At 41.5% G+C, this 22,078-nt stretch overlaps 1 protein-coding gene across 1 annotated transcript in view; it reads right to left on the bottom strand.

Annotated features, from left to right (window-relative positions):
* tnfrsfa (tumor necrosis factor receptor superfamily, member a) overlaps nucleotides 1-22,078 on the bottom strand; it is a 52,710-nt gene that overhangs the window by 5,771 nt on the left and 24,861 nt on the right. Inside the window, exons 2-9 of the mRNA XM_088320012.1 lie at nucleotides 13,965-14,154; nucleotides 9,740-9,871; nucleotides 4,965-5,076; nucleotides 3,748-3,881; nucleotides 3,587-3,679; nucleotides 3,464-3,510; nucleotides 796-1,083; nucleotides 689-725 (exon numbers count right to left, since the gene is read on the bottom strand). Coding sequence (XP_088176138.1) covers nucleotides 689-725; nucleotides 796-1,083; nucleotides 3,464-3,510; nucleotides 3,587-3,679; nucleotides 3,748-3,881; nucleotides 4,965-5,076; nucleotides 9,740-9,871; nucleotides 13,965-14,154 — 1,033 coding nt within the window. The remainder of the gene's footprint in view (nucleotides 1-688; nucleotides 726-795; nucleotides 1,084-3,463; nucleotides 3,511-3,586; nucleotides 3,680-3,747; nucleotides 3,882-4,964; nucleotides 5,077-9,739; nucleotides 9,872-13,964; nucleotides 14,155-22,078) is intronic.

Genomic DNA, 22,078 nt, shown 5'->3' with positions numbered 1-22,078 from the left:
ACTCTTTTTCTTTCTCTCTAATCTACTCGTCCAGCCCCCAAGGGAATGCTTGTTCTATCGTGTGGCCCCCCCGAGTTAAAATGACTTTGACACCCCTGGTTTAAAGGGATAAAAAAATAAATTTACTTGAATTTATCATTTATCTGCCTTCCCCAAACAAAATGGACAAGGGCTTATTTATGGATTTATGCATTTTTATATGATTTTTGTACAAATCTGCAGTATGTTTAATAAAGGATGTTCTTTCCATTGCACCCATTTTCTTGTGTTTATTATCATTTACCACACTATTATCTGATTATTTAGCCAATCGTTTCAATAGTAGGTAACTAGTCAACTATTATAATAGCAGCTAACTTGTAGTAATGACATGAAAAAGGTGGGGTGTTCCTTGATGTCTGTTGTCTTTTCCCCCCTTTTTGTGCAATGTCTCCTGCATTCCGATTGGCTAAACAGTTGCCCCGCCCCTTTTCAGATAGTGCCTGCTTTCAGAACGTTGCGATCCGAGTTGCACGCATACATAGAACAGTTTGTTGAACGCAACTTCTGAACTGATTTGAACTGTTTTGGGAAAACAAATCCTAAATTAGCCGCCCTCCGCTCCCTCGCACTTTCCCACACGAGGTCCCGGCTTGAACCCGTTTTCCGCGAAGTCCTGTTCGTGGAAGATGCGCCGCGGTTTTCCTACCTTGTACTGGCAACAGGCGGTGCTGCAGAGGATCCTCCTGAACACAAAGAAGACTTTGTGAATCAGACGGCACAAAATATCCAAAATTCTTTCTCGGCAAAGCGCACCATGGCGGCCGCAGTCATCCTGCAAGTCGCGGGACTCTGCTGAGGGCTGTCCTCGGACGAGGCGGCCGTGGGAAGCGCCGACAGGCTGGTTTGCGAGGAGCTCGTGGTGTTGGGCAGGCTGTCGCCCAGCCCTCGGTCTTCGTCCTCGATGGGGGGCGAGGCCTTGTTGGTGGTGACGCCCGCTTGAGTCTCCTGCAGCAACGGGCGCGACTCTGGACGGGTTGGGTCGCCCTCCATGCCGGCGTTACGGCTGTTCTGGCACTCCTCTGCCGTGGGGGAGCTCTCGTCCTGAAGGGGCGGTAAAAATAACTAACTTGGGTAATTTGTTGATTTTTGTTTTTTTTATTAATTGTAAAACAAGCTTAATTTTCTTGAAACCAAGAGTAGCAAACGTATGGCTCGCAAGCCAGGTATGACTTCATGAGTACAACTGGCTCCAAGACAAAATAAGAGAATGCTATTTTTTTTGTATCGTTCAGATTGAAAAACAGTACAGTGGAACCTCGGTTTTCGAACGCCTCTCAGTTCGAACAAATCAGAGTCCGACCAAAAATTTAGAGAAATTCTTGCTTCGCTGTTCGGTCAAAAAATCGGAGTTTGAGTGCCGGTAATGCGTGAGTGCGTACGCTAGGGTGCGATGCTGAGCGGCGTACGGGTGTTTTAGCCCCTTATGATGCCTCAGAAGAAAGTCAGTGCAAGCAGCAAAGTTGCTACAGGTGAAAAAAGAAAAGTAGTGCGTACAACTATTGCATTTAATAAAGAAATAATTGCAAAATATGAAGGAGGTGTGCGAGTGTCTGATCTTGCTCGGGAATACAGCATGGCTAAATCTATGATCAGTACGATACTAAAGAATAAGGAAAGCTGTGAAATCTAGTGATTTGGCTAAGGGAGTGAGTGCTATAAGCAAGCAACGGCGGTCCACCTGCGCCTTCTGCTGACCACCACAAAGGTAAGAAATCATATCCATAATTCTTTTCTTTATCCTTTTTTTTGTACACGTTCAATATAGCGTAATCTTTCGTACAGAAAATTACGATAACGCGAACGTACGATTAGCCTGGGTTAGCTTTATGTGGGTGTTGGAACGGAGCCCAACTTTCAGGGTGTTGGAACGGAGCCCCCTTTCAAATGAACCGCTCACCACTTGTTGTAGAGACCCGGGTGCTAAATGACTTGTAAACGACCTGATTTTTTAATTTTTACACGTTCATGTTAGCATAATCTTTCGTATGGACGATTACGCGAACGTACGATTAGCCTGGGTTAGCTTTATGTTTACGTTAAACATTCATGGTAAACATTCAGGGAGTTGGAACGGATTAAAACGATTTACATTATTTTTAATGGGGAAAATGATTTCCGTGATCGAACAAATCGGTTTTCGAACAGGGTTCTGGAACGGATTTTGGTCGAGAACTGAGGTTCCACTGTATATGTAAACCCAATGCGACGGATTAGGTGCCTGGTTCGGTCCAGTATATATATATATATAGGGCAGAGTCCCAGCAACAGTTTGCCGTGACGGTTTAACATCAATAGTTTTAGCTGTACGTCACTATGAAATCCTGTATATGGTAGCTCATCAAACAATGCTCGTTTACTGTTGAAATGAAGATACTTTATAATGAAAACCCATAGAGAAAACTGGAAACTGTCCTTTCAAACACACGTTAAGAATATTACTAGAACAGCGTTTTCCATCTTCGCAACATTGCTAAAATTCTATGCTGAGATTATAATTCACGCGTTTGTTACCTCCCGTCTCGATGACTGTAATGCACTACTCTCAGGTCTCCCGAAGTCCAAAATCAAGAGCCTTCAGCTAGTACAAAATGCTGCAGCAAGACTTTTAACTAAAACAAGAAAGTTTGATCACATTACCCCGATTTTAGCTAACCTACATTGGCTCCCTGTTATCTTAAGATGTGATTTGAAGGTTCTTTTGATAGTATACAAAATCATGCATGGACTTGCTCCCTCATATCTTTCAGATTTAATTCCCCCCTATGTTACGGTCCGGAGCCTTCGCTCTGAAACTGCTGGTCTACTAGTGATCCCAAGAGCCAAGGAGAGATCTCCAGGTTCGAGAGCGCTCTCCATTCGGGCCCCGGTGCCGTGGAAATCTCTTCCCCCTGGGATCCGATCTGCAACCTCAGTGGAAATGTTTAAATCTAAGCTTAAAACACACTTTTATTCAATAGCATATGAATAACATATATTTTATGTTGACAATATAAGGGGATGGTGTCATAATAGTCTGTAGTTTGCAATAATCTGTGGTCTGGGCATTCCTTTGAGACTCTTTGTGATTAAGGGCTATACAAATAAACATGACTTGAATCAAGCCACATTTTTTCCAAAGCAGAGACAAACGAAACTGTTTTGAATTTGGATTTTTCTTCTTAAGGGGAAAGAAACCGGTTTCTTTCGGTTGTATGTATAGTTGTTTACGAACAAGCAGTTGACTTTGGACAGCGTTTCACCGAGTTAAAATGTAAATCTGCCAGTAAGGAACAGCCGGTTTGACACCTTACACCGGAGTTCTGCAAACATCTTGGTGGGTTGCCAAGCATGCCGCCCCCGACTTCCCTCCATTGAAATGCCATTAATCCGTTGAAGCCCCCTCATATTCCGTTTGACAGTCTGCATTCTGTTTGAGACTTACGATGGGAATCTTGATGATTTCGCCGGTGTCGCAGTGACTCTTGGCGCCTGTCGAGCGAACAAACGGCATCTGTTAGTCAGGGGACCACGTCCTCCTGGAAACGGGGCATGGATAGAGACTTACACGTTCCTTCTAAGGAGCTGCGCTTGAACCACCACACGGCCAGGACGGCAGCCAGGATGGCGAGGAGGAAGAGGCAACTCAGGACAGGAACCACTAAGACACAAAGAGGCCAGTTAGTGACAAACCTAGATGGCGGACGATGAAAAAAGAAAAATAGTTACTGATGTCTGCCGGTGAGGCTGGCGTGGGCGGAGTTCGGCCCGGAGTCAATTGGGTGGGCGCCGGGTCTCGTTTTCGGCACACCGTGTTGGAAAAATGCGTGCACTTCTTCACCTCCTCTTCGCCCGCTTTGCATCTGAAGTTAAATGGTAAATGGTCTGCATTTATATGGCGATTTTCAATTCAACGAAGACCTCCCAAAGCGCTTTACAATGTGCTTCACACTTACCCATTCACACACACAATCACACACACACCAATAGCGACCATGCAAGGCGCTGACCTGCTTATCGGGGGCATTAGGGATTCAGTGTCTTGCCCAAGGACACTTCGACATATAACACGGAGGAGCCGGGAATCAAACCTGCGACCTCTTGATCACAAGACAAGCGCTCTACCTCGTGAGCCAATCCCCAGTTAAACAGTCCATTAATTACTCGTTGCTACGTATGGTTGATGCCCTGAGACACGGTTTCACCTCTTCTTACGAGCTTAGTTTGTTCCAGGACTATCCTCGTAAGTAAAATTGCTCGTGTAACGAGCATATTTTCCCGATATGGAATATTGTAATTCAAAATGTTGGTGATAGGAATGAGTGGAGAGGTGTTGTAAAATGATTGTGGGATGCGTTCTAAGGGATGGGCAAGGCACCTCTATGATGCGGCAGGGGTAAACCAGCAAAAGCTGTCGGGCCCTGTCTTTTTTGCCTAAGTTGTTTGGGTGTTTGGGCATTTAGGTTGAACATGGTCCAAAAATGTTTGTGTGTGTTTTTTGCTATTTTACAACAACGTCTTCGTAGCTTGCTAATATTGTCGCGGTATTCTACATAGTTTGTCTTGCTGCAATTGGCAGAGGTTGCAAGTATGAGATCAAGAGACTGCTAATATGTAAGCTATTACTATACACTGAGTTTTAAGTCACTGATTTTTAAAATGAACATACAAACAAATAATAGAACATTTTTATTGGCTGTAGTAGTTTGCATGCTCAAACTGGACAAGCTGTTTCTGGTGGGAAGCAGATACGAGTGATGTATAGTCTCGAGCGGTCTCTAATAGCAGCGTCTGGAAGGGCCTGTGAACTGGATTTTCCTTCATATTCCATAGATTGTTTAAAAGGGAAAAAAAACAAAAACCTGTATACCGAAAATCCTCGTGTCTAGAGATGCTCGTATAAAAAGCTACCGCTGTATATATATATATATTTTGGGGGGACTCACTTGGCGCAGCGTTTGCAGACCTCGCAAGCCTGATCCGGCACACAGAAAGTTCCGGCTCGGCACTGACACTTTGTGTCCGACGTGGTGGTACAGGACGCCGTCTCCATCTCATCTGTTAAACACAAATATAAATGTTCAAAAATGAATTCTTCGTTTTTACTCACATTTTACATTTCATTCGGTGGACCTTAGTATTCACATAACCCCAATGTAACAAAAATCAGAAGTTCCAACCTGCTTACTTCTATTTTACTTTTCTTTTAAGAGCAAGATGAATTAGATGAAAAAAATACATATAAATAGCGATATTGTTAACACAATGTGAGACAATTTAGAGCAGCCTGTTTGTTGACAAGCCAATGTGGTATCATTGGTGAAGTTATCGAACCCTCCAGTGGCAAGTTATTTCTGTGATTTTATTTAGGAATGTTTTGGCCTCTGTCAACTTTGACTCCCAGAAATCTTTCTTTCCAGCATCATTTTTCAATCAGACATTCAAATGGTCTCATAACACACACAAAACAAATACAAAAATAAGATTGAAATAAATGATCAGTGTCAGTGTTTTAAAAATACAACCCTAGGATATGTTGTGCAATTTTACAGTAACGAAAATCAGCATTCTTCTTCACAGTTTGGAGACAATTTAATTCATAAGACTATACGAAATACTTAATCTCGTCACAGCGTATAATCAACAATTGGCTGCTTTTAAAAAATGAAAGACTTTTTCCACTTTCCAAGGACAACAAGAACAAGTACAATTTAAGGGTTCATAAAATGAGGCCCCGGTTGCCCTCAAAAATATTTCAAGCACAAAGAACTGGTGAGACTTTATTGCTCGTTTACCCTAGAGTGCCATGTCTATTCTCTTTGCATACAATATTTCACAACGTTGATATCAATGACAACAGGATGCGTACACCATTTTTAAGACCACAGTCAAGCACCTTTTAAGGACTTTCCAAGCCAATTTTCCTTTTATTCCCAGTACCATAAGAAGAAGATATTCAGCACCCTAAACCTTAGTTTCAAACCCTAACTCTAGAACCAAGCTTATGCTGGAACCCTGACAATGGTTTAAAACCCTAAATTGCACCCCAAACCCTACACCTTACCCTGGAACTAAACCCTGTTCAAACAGTAACTAACTATTTTGGAACCCTACATTCAGTTTATAACCCTAATATAGAGCTTCAAACCTAGTTCCTAACGCTAAGCCTACACCTAAATCTAGCTGTAACCATTGCTCAAACCCTATTTCAGAACCCTGAATTCAGTTTAATATCCAAAAAAGGAGCTAAATCATAGTCCCAATCCTATTTTGGAACATAAAATACGTTTAAAACCCTTATTTGACGACTAAACAAAAGCTACTAACCCTAGCCTGAGACCTGACCTCAAAAACATCGCAACAATTTCAAGCATTTACAAGCGTTTCAAACATTTAAAACACAAAATTTCCAACATCTTCAAGGATTTTAAGCCCTCGTACTATCCCTGAATAAAGACAATTCCATTTTCAGGATAAACCTATGGATTTATTCATTCATTCTTTCTCTGTACCGCTTATCCTCAGTAGGGTCACGGGGGTCCTGGAGCCTATCTCAGCCACCTTCGGTCAGTGGGCAGGGGACACCCTGAACTGGTTGCCAGCCAGTCGCTGGGCACACAGGGACAGACGACTCACTCTCTCATTCACACCCAGGGACACTTTGGACTGGCCAATTAACCTGACATGCATGTTTTTAGAATGTGGGAGGAAACCAGAGCGCCCGAAGGAAACCCACGCAAGCACGGGGAGAACATGCAAACTCCACATGGAGAGGTTAGGATAGCTGGACTTGAACCCTGAACCTCTGCACCATGGGGCTGTGTGCTAACCTCTCATCTGCCGTGCCGCCCCGATCATGCATCCATCCGTCCCTTATCTGCACCGCTTATCCTCAGTTGGGTCACGGGGTGCTGGAGCCCATCTCAGCCACCTTCGGGCAGTGGGCAGGGGACGCCCTGAACGGGTTGCCAGCCAGTCGCAGGGCACACAGGGACAGACAACTCACTCGCTCATTTAACACCTAGGGACAATTTGAACCGGCCAATTAAGCCCGGAAGAAACCCACACAAGCATGGGGAGTACATGCAAACTCCACACAGGAAGGTTCGATCTCATGACCCCAGAACTATGCCGCTGCGCTGCCGTTTAGCAATTTATGGAATTTTCATCCTTATTTACAATACACAAATGCAATTTCAATCAGAATGCCGTGTTTAAATTTGCAGGGACACATTTTTCTCATCACCTGCAAGAGCAATAACACACTTTGTCCAGCCACAAAGACAAAACTTTTCCCAGGCAGGTGAAAAAAGGACACCAGGTAATTTGGGTGTGGAAGCATTCCGAGAGAGAGAGAGCGATTATCCCCAAAGTGCGAGCTGGGGTAATACGACCTCCCCCCTTTTCAAGCGGGACACAAAAGCACTAGGCCTGGACCGGGCCAGATAAGCCCCCCTCCTGGGACGGGCTCTCATTGAACGCCGGCAACAAAACCGCAGACACGCCTTTTTTCGCTGAGTAACTTCATCACTTGCCTTTGTCTCTGTGGCGTCTCAAAAGAACACAAAAAAGGAGAGAAAGAAGAAAGCGGAAAAAAAACAAGGATCCACTTTCCCTAATGGGCTGGCTAGGAAAAACAGGAAAAGTCCATTGGGATAACTTGCTGCTAAATGCGAGGGTTAGGATTGAGAATAGGAATATCATATTTAAAGTCTCTGAACAAATATCGAATTTTCAGTTATTCAATCGAAGAAGGTGGCCTTTCAGTGCTTGAATTTGGCCAATTTTTGGTGGGATTTTCATTTTTTTAAGTACATGAAACTTTTACATACACCCATTTTATCTTATGTTTTAGTATTAATATTGTTATCTTCAACTTTTTCACATTCACCTGTGCAGACGCTCCCCTACGAGTTACGAAAAACGGTAGATGCGAACATTTTTTCGGGATGTCGAAAAATACTTGGACATTGCTTTAAGTTAGATTTTGTATTGTGTGAACCTTTTTCTTGGTAAATGACATTACTGTAGTGCTTCTTTCTGCCACTACCGGTGTGTGGCGCTGTGAGCGGTCACCCAGCATCCACCCCGAAGAAGAAATCCTAGTTCATGTGTAAACATTCTACACTGTATCTCCAGCGCGCTAAGAACTTTGACATTTTTATTGTTTAATATCTCGTGCATCCATTCAACATGGTTGGTGTAAAATGTAAAGAAGAGGCGAGCAGTTTCATTTGAAATTAAAGTGTAATAAGAAAGCTTGATGCGGTTGAGAAAATGGTTGGATTGCTTTTTGGGGCCACTTTTTACCACAGAGGAGGAAGGCGTCTCACTCTTGAAGCTCATCTTCCAAAAGTAAGTTAAACTTAACTTGATTTATCTTTATAAAGCATATTAATCTATGAAATGTTTATTTTCTAGTACAAAATCATAAATGTTACAAAACGTTTGAGTTCAAACAAATACAAACCTTATGAATGTGTTCACATTTTTAAGACTCCAGAAAGTTAGATTCAAGACATTTTAATGCCAATGAAAGCCTTATTTCTAGTATCAAGTAATCAAAGCCTTTTAAGACTTTTCAAGGATCCGTGGGCAGGGTTGGGTAGGGTTACTTTAACTGGATTACTTTCAATTACTTTTGGATTACTCCAATACCAACTATGCTAATAAAAGACAATAGAAACTAAATAGGAATAAAATTACTAAATTTTGTGCAGGCCCCAAGTGATAGAAAGTCGGGATCAAAAACGGGAGCCAGAGTCAAAAGTGCTTGCCTTGCATGCGCTGAAGTTCGCTGACGGACTGATCAGGAGTGAACGAGGATGACGAACTTAAATAAGAGGAGCTGGGGCATAACAAGAGAGCGCAGGTGAGAGGAACTGAGAACTCGTGACATAGGGTCTATGAATTCGTTTTTAAGATTTGCCTTTTATACTTCCTGATTCATTTCTTTTTAGTATCCTTGGTTTTAAGCAATGCAAGTCACACAGCATGCTAATTACCAGGGTTGGGTAGGGTTACATTAACTTGATTACTTTCAATTACTTTTGGATTACTCCAATACCAAATATGCTAATAAAAGACAAAAGAAACTAAATATGAATCAAATGATGACTCACAACACGTGGTAAGCTTTCTCTCCTGGCTTTGATCTCTTTGATCTCCGGCAAAACTAACATCAAATGCGACAGAAACCAGGGTTGGGTAGGGTTACTTTAACTGGATTACTTTCAATTACTTTTGGATTACTCCAATACCAAATATGCTAATAAAAGACAAAATAAACTAAATATGAATAAAATGATGACTCACAACACGTGGTAAGCTTTCTCTCCTGGCTTTGATCTCTGGCAAAACGAACATAAAACGCGACAGAAACAAAATGGAAATAAATCCAAACAGCTTGCCAACCTCATTTTTGCCCTTCCGTGTATTCCGTTACTCCCCAAGCTTGCACAAAATGTAGTCATTTTATTCATAATTAATTAGTCTTTTATTAGCATATTTGGTATCGGAGTAATCCAAAAGTAATTGAAAGTAATCAAGTTAAAGTAACCCTACCCAACCCTGTCCGTGGGAACCTGATATACATTTTTTTTGGGGTGGTCATATTGTATCACCTCAGTTTTATAACTAAAGTTTGTTCAAGAAGGCTTTTTTAAGGAGCAGTTCCCGGGCCCCCCTCTACATACTTTTCCTACCCGTTTTAGATGTTTACCTTGTCGACAGTGCGTGCAGGGCAGACACCGGTCCATGCCGTTGGAATGTTCGGTATATGTGTGACCTTGCTCGCAGGGAGCGCACACCCCCTGCTGGTAATCGCGCTCGCACTCCTTCTGCACAAAAGTCCCTGCGGGAGATAAAACATCCAAGGTCAACAAAAATGCAACGGTACGCTTGCTTTGGAAAAATACTGGAAGGACGTTATATTGACTGATATTGGTGTCCGGGGGAGCTTGGGTGAAGAAGTCAAAGAGGTACGTTTGTTTAAGCTGCAAATTGTTTTTCTGTACAACGCAAATGAAAACAAAATCTTGGATTTGATCTTGTAGCAATGATTCAAAACTTCTGCACTCCATCAGCGACGGTTTGCGAATCTTCGTGGAGGTAACTTGAGCCGGGTTAATTTGCTCGAAGATGATACGCCAAAGACGTTAAAATAATGTGTTATTCCAATTTGGCTTTGCAAAGTCTGCCAAAAATGTAAAGAGTTTTCCATTGAGCATGAAGCCAGTAAAACAACACAAAACGAGCATGAGTTCATGTTTATTCATCTTGCTGCCCTTCTTTACATCAACCTTGGTTGGACACAGGTAACTCGTTTTTTTTCTCAATTTTAACAGTTTTATTTTTAGCAGCGAGTTTGTTTTATTCAACGTGAAATTTTTGTATTTAAATTTTTTTTATGCATTTGGCTCACGTTTAGCACCCCGGACGCTAACGTGTAGCCACCCGGAGCTACCCGGCTTCAGCGCCGCTATACAGAGACACGAAAGCCTACGGGAATCGGAGAGGAGACGGACTCGCTAACACGAGGTGGTGTATCCCTGGACACAAAGAAAAAGATTTGCCGCAGGGATGTCGAACTTTTGGACTGGCGTGTGACGTCATCCACTCCGCTACAAGCACCCCTAGGGCATCATGTTAATCTGTTAATAAACAACAGGGTAGACTGCTGGAAGTGAGAATTTCCCTACGGGGATGAATAAAGTATCTGTCTATTTGATTTAGCTATAACATTTGTAGTTTTTTCCTCCCCGATTCCGTCTATACTATACTATTTGTTCAATTTGTCACGGTTGACATGGCGCCCTATTGGCCCCGCTCGTGTAGAGCCAGCTTCTGTCACGGTTGCCATGGCGCCCAATTGGCCCCGCCCGTGTGGCACCAGCTGCACCTTGTTGACAGATTGGCTACCCGTCAGTATTTAAACTCTGTCGTGTCAGTCCCTTTTTGGCGATCCGTCTGCGAATCTTCGTTTTTACACGGCAAGCCCTTTTTTGCCTGTCCTGTGTTTTGGCTCCTGTTTTTCTCCCGGTACGATCTGTTTGATCTCGACCATATCTGCTCTCCTGTCCCGAATTACCACCCGTTTTGATCTCGAGCACGTCTGTTCTTCCGCCCTGAATAACGACCCATTTTCTGATATCGACCACGTTTTCGCTCGTCGATCCCGGCTACTGACCCGTTTTATCCGCTCTCGACACCGCCATCGCTCGCCACGGAAATACCACTTCCGCGTCTGAGCAACCTGCTCCCCGCGACCAGCGGATCTACGGATCGTGTGTACCATCCTTTCCCTTCTTCCCAATAAAACTAAGAGAAACGCATGCAAGTGGGTCCTGTCTTTGTTCTGGTCCTTACACAATTTTTCATTCTATTCCCGCAGAATCCTTCAGGAACCTACATAGATACTGTTGCCAGAGTTTGTTTGGCTACTATCAAGACACAGACTTCACTGCCCCGGCAGCAGGACTCAAAGGAAGATGACTGGCTTCATCCCCAGGGCTGTTCAGCACCTGAACTCGCAGCCCCCGCCCCCTAGTGTTCAGTAGTGTTCTGTCCCTGCATTATTCACGACAGTGCACTCATTAATATTGTTGATTTTTATGCATTTTATTCACTTTTAAACAGCTTATTATTGGGTCTTGTATGCTACTCTGTGTGCCTTTTAATTTTTGTTGCGATTGCAATGCGGCTGGTTGGCAACCAGTTTTGGGTGACCCCTGCTGACTGCCTGAAGACAGCTGGGATGGGCTCCAGCGCCCCCGAGGCCCTATTGAGGATCAGCTGCACAGAAAATGGATAAATGGATGTTGCATTTGTATTTTTATGCAATCCTTTGTTTTCTGTATCGCTTTCATTTTTGTATTCATAGTGTCCCGAAATGCTTGTTCATCCATTTTAATCTTCTTCCCTATCAGTGTGGATGAGCCTTCCCTCAGGTCCCTTTCCACACATGGTTTTTATTTGCCCAATTCTTTTGGGTTTTTAATAAGTGCGAACGTGTCTGTGGATTTGACGTTCCAAGATAACGGGTGCGAAAAAGGAAGGCACTTTTCATATTGTGCGTTGATCGTTTTTTATACAGCACTGGCTTGCAATTTGTTATCTAAAGTGTACTATTGTAATAATAAATGGAATATTGCAATATTAAAACATTTTATTATCATAAAAATATGTAATATTTTGGGCCCATTCAATTAGTTTTATTTCTCATTAATTTATTGTTGAATTGTTTCAATATATTTTTCCATCTAGTGGGGTAAAATATATTGTGTTATTCAGACTTAATTGGCCAGAAATATGAAAATTTACCTAATAGCCAAATATGTCTTATACACTAGAAAATACTGGATGATAAAATTGGAAATGCACACGGTATTTTATCGTGAGCATAACTACACGAGGTTTTACAGTATATTACTGCATTTGTGCAATGATTAGTCAATGGAAAAACATAACTGACTGAAATCACAAAATATTGTATGCCACATAAATCAAACCCGGGTTGCATCAGTGGGAGCGCTGATTCCTAACCACAAGACCCCCAAGATATAAATAATTGCAAAGTCCGATTAATCATCAGATCCAAAAAGTTGTTTATTTATATCTTTCTTGACAAGTTTCTGTTTTCTCCATTTTCTAACATTTGTCTTTGGCACTGAAGGTAAAAATATTGTGTTACTTAGATAGAAGCTAATGCCTTTTCGTATATGATCTGTATCACTGTTGTTCTATTGGTTAGTAATCGGCGCTCACTGCCACTGTCCGGGTTCGATTCCCATTGCATGCAATGTTTCGCGTTTTTGGTCAGCGACAATTTTCGACGTATTAATCATTGCACTAATAAACTATAAGTCTATATTATGCGCAACAGTTATGAACTAATAAATATTGTAGCTCTTACTATAGTTTTCAATTTTATGTGCCTTATCGTCCACTGCGCCTCATAATATGAAAAATACACAACTAAAGTCTATCATTTGAGGAGGCGCAAAATGATCTAGTGTTAAAAATACAGTGTATTTCTTTAGATTTTTATGATATATGGTACTTTACCTAAACTTATATGATCCTTATTGAAGAAAAGACAAACAATGCATTTCCATCCTGATTACTGTAAATTCCGGACTATAGAACGCACCTGTATATAAGCCGCACGCGCCCACATTTAAAAATGTAACACAAAAACAAAATTAACCCAAACCCGACTTCAAATCCCGCGATTGAAACTAAATGTCCTTCATTTAAGTCCACAATCCAAAAATCACAGCCGGCAAAATAAACGGAAAATGATACCGGTACTTATGGTTTGATGCAGACCTGCAGAGTCCGGGTCCCGTTGAAAGGAATCCAAGGAAAAAAGTGTATATTTCCAAAGGTAAGGGTGGGAAAAATATATCAGATGAACACATTTACTCACGCAACTCCTTTTTCTTTAACCAACTTTTTACCCCCTCTTCTTTCCTTGTCTGTCCCTCACCTTTAGCGGCCCCCACTTAAACTCGGCACCCTGCGTTTGTTCCGCCCCTCCTTTTTCATTCACCCGTGCAAAACATATTAGAAAAAGTGTCTAAAATAAATACAAATAAATACATTACAAAAATATACAGTTGCAAAAACATATTATACATGGGTTACACATATTTACAAAGAAAGACGGTACACCGAGAGAGTTTTCGAAGCTTTAATAATAATAATATAACTTTCATCCCAAACGGTGCCTGTGACAGGGCAGTTAATGGTAGCAACACTCGAGCGCCGCTGGCGGCCGTTAGAAAAATTACATAAATTGGCCGCATCACTGAATAAGCCGCAGGGTTGAAAGTTAGGGAAAAAAGTAGCGGCTTATAGTCCAGAATTTACGGAAATGTATTTTAAATCCTTTTTTTTGTAATTATTATAAAAAAATAAGGGAAGAAAAATAAAAATGGACTTACCCGCCTGGCAGTTGAGACAGCAGAGCCCTTGATAGTTGTACTGCTTATTTTCCAAACAGGTCCTATGGCGGCGCAGGAGGGTGATGTTCCTGAAGTCTCCATCTGCGGCCGCAGACCACTGGGCTGCAGGGAGTTGCTCGGCCGCTCGGCACGGAGAGCTCGCCAGGAGGAGGAACGTCGCCAGCAGCACCTGAGGAACCAGAAAACAAAATCGATAAAGAACCTCACTTTATTCACGTGAGACGCGGTTGCACAGACGGGCTCATTCAGGGGAGTCACATCAAAGACCGAGACGATTCATCGCTTGCTTTCTGTCTCCAATCTGTACTGTGATTTCAAACATCTGACCGGAACGTCTTCCGCGGGAACGTAATTAATGGATTAGTGCCATACCACATGTTAGTTATCATACAGGCCAATTGTTTTCTCCATGGTCCTTTAATGGGTCACGGGTGCACTGTAGCCAGGGTTCCTACACCTTTTTCATGGCCAAATTCAAGCACTGAAAAGCCAATTTTTCGAGTACCTTCAAAGGGCGAAATCCAGCACTGATCTAAAGAACGTTTTTTTTTTTTGGGTTGACTTTGTTGACTAAAATGAAGTCGCTAGCACATACTTTGTGCCAGTCCTATCTATGATCATTTTGTGTCGATGGGCTACAATAAACTGACATGAATATTTTATTTTACCAACATCTTTTATAGCTTAGTATACATAAATGGATATTTTTTACAGATTGATGACCAAACATAGACTTGTTTAAATTGTTGAGGAGGTCTAGGGAAAAGTTACAATATTTTACCGATGTATTCATTTTTAAAACTAATGCTGAACAGTTTTGCATATTCTCTGACACAATGTGAGCCAATGAAGAATCCAAACTTGTAATATAATTAATAAAATTGTACCTTAAATTGGTTTAGAATAGTCGGGTACAAACAAACCGATTTGTATTTGAACAGGCTGATTAATAATTGGAAAAAATAATCAACGGATGAATAAAATGATAAAAAAATAGTTGTTACAAACATTATTAGGGCTGCAACAATAGATTGTTATAACAGTCGACGAGTCACTGACTATTGAAACGATTGGTCGAATAATCGGATCATGATTACATATTTTTCTTTAAATGTGCATTTTAAGAGGACCATTCGGTGGTCAACTGCAAAGTTTGTAATAAAAGTACGTAATTATTCTCAACTGTTGGAAATCAAACTGTTTTAAAAGCTGGCGTTTGTTCTTCGTCCTAGATACATCCATCCATCCATTATCTGCACCACTTATCCTCATTAGGGCCCATCCCAGCTATATTTGGGCAATGGGCGAGGACACCCTGAACTGGTTGCCAGGCAGGTTACACAGAGACAGACAACTCACTCGCTCATTCCCACCTAGGGACAATTTGGACCAGCCAATTAACCTAACACGCATGTTTTTGGAATGTGGGAGGAAACCAGAGTGCCCGGAGGAAACCCACGCAAGCACGGGGAAAACATGCAAACTCCACACAGGAGGGTTCAATCTCATGACCTCAGAACTTTGCCATAGCCACGCTCACCACTGCGCTGCCCCCCCTAGATACATTAAATTTCAAATTAGTTTGTCAAGTTCAGTCTGGCACAGCACTCAAGCTTCCTTTTAGAGTAAATTACATGCATAAAAATAGCTGATGCGAGTCACTAAAACCATATTGAATTGAATGTTACTTAAATCTTATCGAGGCGAGTCAGAGTGAGACTCTTGTTAAATGTTCATGCATCACTGAAGTACTGCCATGATGGGCAAAAAGGTCTTTATTCTCAGTATCCAAGATAGAATGCTTCCAAACGTTAAAAGATTTGGTACTTGGTGTTGACGCCGCAATTTCTGTATGTTTGAGACAGAGATGCTATTGCTCGTGAGCGACTATCAGCAGATTATAATCATGTAATATGCCTCACACTGTTGGAAAACAGGTCTCGTGACATCAGTTAAAATTGGATATCGTTGTTGATTTTTTTCTATGATCGATGATCTATTATCGATTTTTGTCGTCTAATCATGGCAGCCCTACTTGTAACTAGGGTGGCAACAACAAATCGGAAGTCAAGTCAAGTCATGTTTATTTGTGACGCCCTTAAACACAAAGAGTCTCAAAGGGCTGCACAGAACACAGATTATTGCAAACCACAGACAATTATCACACCATCCCCTGATCTAAAACCTACATGAGGGCAAGGAAAAACTCAAAAACCTCAACATGAGGAAAATGAAGAAACCTTGAGAAGGGACCGCACATGAGGTCATCCCCCTTCCAGGATGACCAGGCTGCAACGGATGTTGCAATTTTAAATAATACAGATATTGTCAACATAAAATATAGGTTATTCATATGCTATAGAACAGAAGTGTGTTTTAAGCTTAGATTTAAACAATTAAAAAAAACAACAATTAAAACCGATTATTAAAAGCGTCGGCAACTAATAAACCTCATCGGTTCGTCGTGTTGCACATGTTTTGAACCACTAAGCAATAGAAATCAATGCAAACAAGTACATTGGATCTAGATGTGAAGTTGCAGAGTTGTAGTACCACTTTGTTCTGGCAGAGGGCTCAATAGTATCTTACACTTTTTTAAAGACCTTTTTTATTGAACATTGCATAATTACAAAAAAAAAATGGAAATGAAACCAGCAAACACTACAAAGTTAACAATGTTCAAAGGGAAATAATGTGCAGCAGAAACACAGAGCGAAAATATATTAACATAAATTAATAAAATTACAATGCAAAAACAAAAATAATATTGATGACATGTTCATCCCATCACAAGGGGCAGATTCTTAAAAATATAACAATTTTCATGCGCACTTTGGGCATGTTTATCGTATTCAGCTCTTTGATATGCTTTGGGCAGTCTACAGAGCGAGCTGCCAACGAGATCAAAGAGATCAAAGCCAGCAGAGAAGCTAATCACGTGTTGTGACTCACTTCATTTGCAGAAACTGTAATAAAAACCTCATCATCCAGTCCAGCGTGAATGTGGATCTTTGGTGGGACAGGTACACCGCGGTTACACAAATACCAAACAATAAAAACTTCCTTTGACAACAGTTTGAAAAGTGGGTTTTGATTTTTTTTATATTAATTGAACGTGCGGAGTCTCTGACGCTAAGGGCAGGCTAGCGTACTTTAGCATCAATTCTTAAAAGAGCTTTCGGATAGAAGCGACGGTGTGGGCTAACAAGGGCGCTAATAGCGCAGCTATTCATACGGCAGATAATGGCCATCTTGTGTAGGTGGGCTTCCCAGAAGAATAGTGGGCCGTGGTGCTTTGGCCAAGGGCCCTCGGGGGCTGACGTTTTTCTTCGCACGCTTTTCAGTGTGTCAACGTGAGAAGGGCCCATTCACGGGCCAACAACACGCTTTAGTGTCTCGACTTCAAGTGAGCCGCATTCTTCCAGCCAGAAGTCTTTGAACGGCCCGACATGCGACACCAACGCAACAAGACACCGCCCAGATAAAGGCGAGTCCGGATCGGAGGCTTTTGTCTCACATGATATCGTGATGAAGTCCTCGACTTGAGTTTAAAAGCGTTTTTTAATAGACTTACAATAATCTTGAAAGGAAAAACAGGAAGACTGTTGACATCACTAAACTTTAGACTCGTGTAGAGTTTTAAACGAGTGTGCCGGCTACAAATAATTCAGATAATAGGTCTCAAACTTGCAGCCTTGGTGTCTCAAAATATAACATTGCCCTTAGGACTCATAAATTACATCAAAGTTTGTTATTGTTGACATTTATGTGATGGAAAAAAAAATGTTGTTTTTCTTCTCTTAGGCTCTAATGTGGTCCAAATGGTCAAAGTACGTGGAACTAATAAGGTCTGAATTTGGTTAACGCTCCACAAGATGCCAAATTGTATTCGTCATTTACAAAAAAAAGGTTTTTGTTGAGTTTGCTTTTCAACCGTTTTTCATTGTTAAACATACATAAAAGGATTAAAAGCAAGTATTATACTAGGAAGATTTGAACTGAAAATCATCTGCATTGTTTCAATTAAAAGGGATGAAAAGCTAAGTCATCGGCGTGGGCCCCACTATTTTGTCAATGTTGCTCTGGGTGAAGTCCCAAATTTTGTTTTTTATTTTTATTTAGTTTTCGACTATTTTATTAGTCGACGGGAAAAATGAATACAATGGCAAATGCATCTTTTATTGAAAATCCATCAATTATGTGCACCGCTTAGCCTCAGTAGGATCACGGGGGTGCTGGAGCCCAACCCTCGGCAGTGGGCAGGGGACACCCTGAACTGGTTGCCAGCCACTCACTCGCTTATTCACACCTAGGGACAATTTAGACCGGGAAATTAACCCGATATGCATGCAAATCTAGGAGGAAACCGGAATGCTCAGAGGAAACCCACACAGGCACGGGGAGAACATGCAAACTCCACACGGGGAGGCTGCGATAGCTGGACTTGAACCCTGAACCTCTGCACCCTGAACCAACCACCTGCTGTGCCACCCTTTTATTGAACATATTCACCCCAAAAATAAATAAAATTGCAAACCATTAACTGTTGGAATAATGTACATAAGTTATTCAACTTTACTATAATTTATGTGTGTTATACGTTTTCTTGTGAGATATCGTGCTTACAAAATAAGATATACTCTCAGCAAAAGTCTTCCGCTACACCCTGGCAAGGGAGGATAAATGGTGTGAATCAGTTACAGATTTGACCTGAAGGCCAAGGATCTTTTCCTGAGTATAGTGGAAGAGAGTTAAACAGTCACATTTCAAATAACAAGTTGTTGTGCAAGAACTGGTTTCAAACTGGAACATTTAACCTTCAAATGCATTCTTCTGTTTAGCAGTCGAAACCACCTTGTAACTAGAGCGTTCCTTTTCTGAATAAAAGGCAAGGTGAGGGAAGGCTGCTTTGGAGTGAGTTCGAGAACTGTAACCAAAAGCAGTTTTCCGTTCGCTTCCCTTGCAAGTAAACCAAACACAATTCTCTCTGTCTTTTTTTGTATACAGGTTTTTGTTACAAGTGTTGGGTTGAACCTGACATTAACTCACAGTGCTTAGTCAGTAGAGCCATAAATCCATATGTAAACCTCTGTCCATTTTTTGGGTAAGGGAGACAAATAATAAATTCAAATTAAGTACATTTAAGTTTTTTTGTCGCCCAAGAATAAAATATAACAGCACCTAGACTAATATAGGGGCAGTGGCACACTCCAGGGGGCGCATGACAGAAACTAATTGAGAAGCACTGTAAACTAAGAACAGGCTCATTAGCAGCAGCAGAACAGTAAATAAAACTACGAAGTGCATTTTGTGGAGTACATTCAGTGGTCAACTGCAAAGTCTTGAACACAAGTGCTTAACGATTCACAACAATTTGAAATTAAAAACGACAAACGTCAGTTGGTAAAACCGATGAATGTTTTAACATCTGTTGTTTGTTCTCCGGACTGCATGCATTTAATTTTATACACACGTTTGTCAGTCTGGCATAACGCTCAAGTTGTCTTTTGTAGTGAAATATAGTTTGAATGTTGCTAGAATCTTCCCGAGGCTAGTAAGATTCTGTTTCATTCAACTGCCTGACGTGTAGTCTAAATGTTCATGCATCACCGAGCTATAGCCATGATCCGCAAGGTCTGCTTTGCAAAATTGTCTTTTTATTCGCCCTGTCTAATTTAAATACTCCAGAACTTCAGAAGTTTTGCTACGTGTAAGTGATAATGACACCACCATGAGCGACACTCAGCAGGGATTAAACTCATGTTGAGATGCCTTACTCAGTTGGGGAAAAAATTCCTGGGAATAATAGTAGATGATAAATTATATCTATTATCAATTTTTGTCAACAGCGTTGACTAATAGTTGCAGCCCTAATTAGTACCCCAGTTGTTTTTGTTGAATGTTGCTTGAATCTTCCTGAGGCGAGTAAGATTCTGTTTCATTCAACTGCCTGACGTGTGCTCTAAATATTCATGCATCACCGAGCCATCGCCATGATCAGCAAGGTCTGCTTTGTAAGTTGTCTTTTTATTCGCCCTGTCTAAGTTAAATTCTCCAGAACTTTAGAAGTTTTGCTACGCGTAAGTGATGATGACACCACCATGAGCGACACTCAGCAGGGATTAAACTCATGTTGAGATGCCTTACTCAGTTGGGAAGAAATTCCTGGGAATAATAGTAGATGATGAATTATTTCTATTATCAATTTTTGTCAACAACGTTGATTAATAGTTGCAGCCCTAATTAGTATCCCAATTATTTTTGTTCCAGGAAATTTTTTATAATAACGCAGATCCATATGCAATATTTTATCCATCCATCCATCCAATATCTGCACCGTTTATCCTCAGTAGGGTCGTGGGGGTGCTGGAGCCCATCCCAGCCATCTTCGGGCAGTGGGGAGGGGACACCCTCAACTGGTTGCCAGCCAGTCGCAAGGCACACAGGGACAGAAAATTCGCTCATTCACACCTAGGGAAATTTTGGTTAGGCCAATTCACCTGACATGCATGTTTTTGGAATGTGGGAGGAAACCTAAGTCCCCGGAGGAAACCCACACAAGCACGGGGAGAACATGCAAACTCCACACAGGAGGTTCGATCCCATGACCTCAGAACTGTGCCGCACATGCGCTAACCACTGTGCCGCCGTGCTGCCCGCAATATTTTATTATCTCCAAAAAACGATTTACTGTGATGAAAGGATACACTTATTAGATGCCAAGGGACTAGTAAAATGGAGGCCATCACTTGCGAGAAGCCGAGGCAGAAGGACTTCTGGAGTGTCGCCATGCCTTGTTTTCGGGAAGAACTTTTCCCTTTAGTCTCTTATCCTGTGACCCTCCCGCCCCCCACGCCGCCAACCTCCCCCTACTCCTCCTCGCTTTTCACGTCAGACTTTCCGAAGTGGCTGCGAGCGGTCACAATCAGTCCTTTTACATCTATCTAAACATTAGACGCAAGCAGAAGAGACAGGAAAGGCGGGGTGGAGAAAGGAGGGAGGGTAAATATGGTCGCGGTGGTCTAGCGGGACTTGAACACAGTCCATTTGTGTGAAAGCGCGGCGGGAGGCGAGGGCACGTCGACAACTCTTGATAAAACGGTGGCTCGCGTGAAGGTATCTCCAAACAAGCACATGTGCACCGAGGCGGACAAACGGGGAAAAGAAATTGAAAACGGGTGTTCTCAATGTGCGAGGCTACCAGGGTTGGGTAGGGTTACTTTAACTGGATTACTTTCAATGACTTTTGGATTACTCCAATACCAAATATGCTAATAAAAGACAAAAGAAACTAAATATGAATAAAATGATGACTCGCAACACGTGGTAAGCTTTCTCTCCTGGCTTTGATCTCTTTGATCTCCGGCAAAATGAACATAAAATGCGACAGAAACAAAATAAAAATGAATCCAAACAGCTTGCTAACACTAACCCTAGCATATTTGGTATTGGAGTAATCCAAAAGTAATTGAAAGTAATCAAGTTAAAGTAACCCTACCCAACCCTGTACATTAGTTGTGTTTCTATAGTTTTTTTTTTATTTTTTTGATAACTTATTTGTGGATTGAGCTAGCATAGCTAACGGAAAGGACTTATAGAGTTAGCATGGTCGGAAATTAGCGTGCTAAATAACTAATTACGTTGCTTAAAACCTTCAACACTAAAAAATACATTTATCAGGAAGTATGAAAGGATTTGTACTTAAATAAGAAAACTAAGTAAAAGCCCCTACTAGTCTTCTAGCAAGTATACCTTAGCATACATTAGCAGGGTTGGGTAGGGTTACTTTAACTTGATTACTTTCAATTACTTTTGGATGACTCCAATACCAAATATGCTAATAAAAGACAAAAGAAACTAAATATGAATAAAATGATGACTCACAACACGTGGTAAGCTTTCTCTCATGGCTTTGATCTCTTTGATCTCCGGCAAAACGAACATAAAATGCGACAGAAAGAAAATGAAAATAAATCCAAACAGCTTGCCAACATCCTTTTTGCCGTTCCATGTGTTCCGTTACTCCCCACGCCTGCACAAAATTGAGTCATTTTATTCATATTTAGTTTCTTTTGTCTTTTATTAGCATATTT

The sequence above is a fragment of the Urocampus carinirostris genome, chromosome 16 (assembly GCF_059441175.1).
Source record: "Urocampus carinirostris isolate Australia breed hairy pipefish chromosome 16, RoL_Ucar_1.0, whole genome shotgun sequence".
Lineage (NCBI taxonomy): Eukaryota > Metazoa > Chordata > Actinopteri > Syngnathiformes > Syngnathidae > Urocampus > Urocampus carinirostris.
This window is presented reverse-complemented; position numbering and strand designations above follow the sequence as displayed.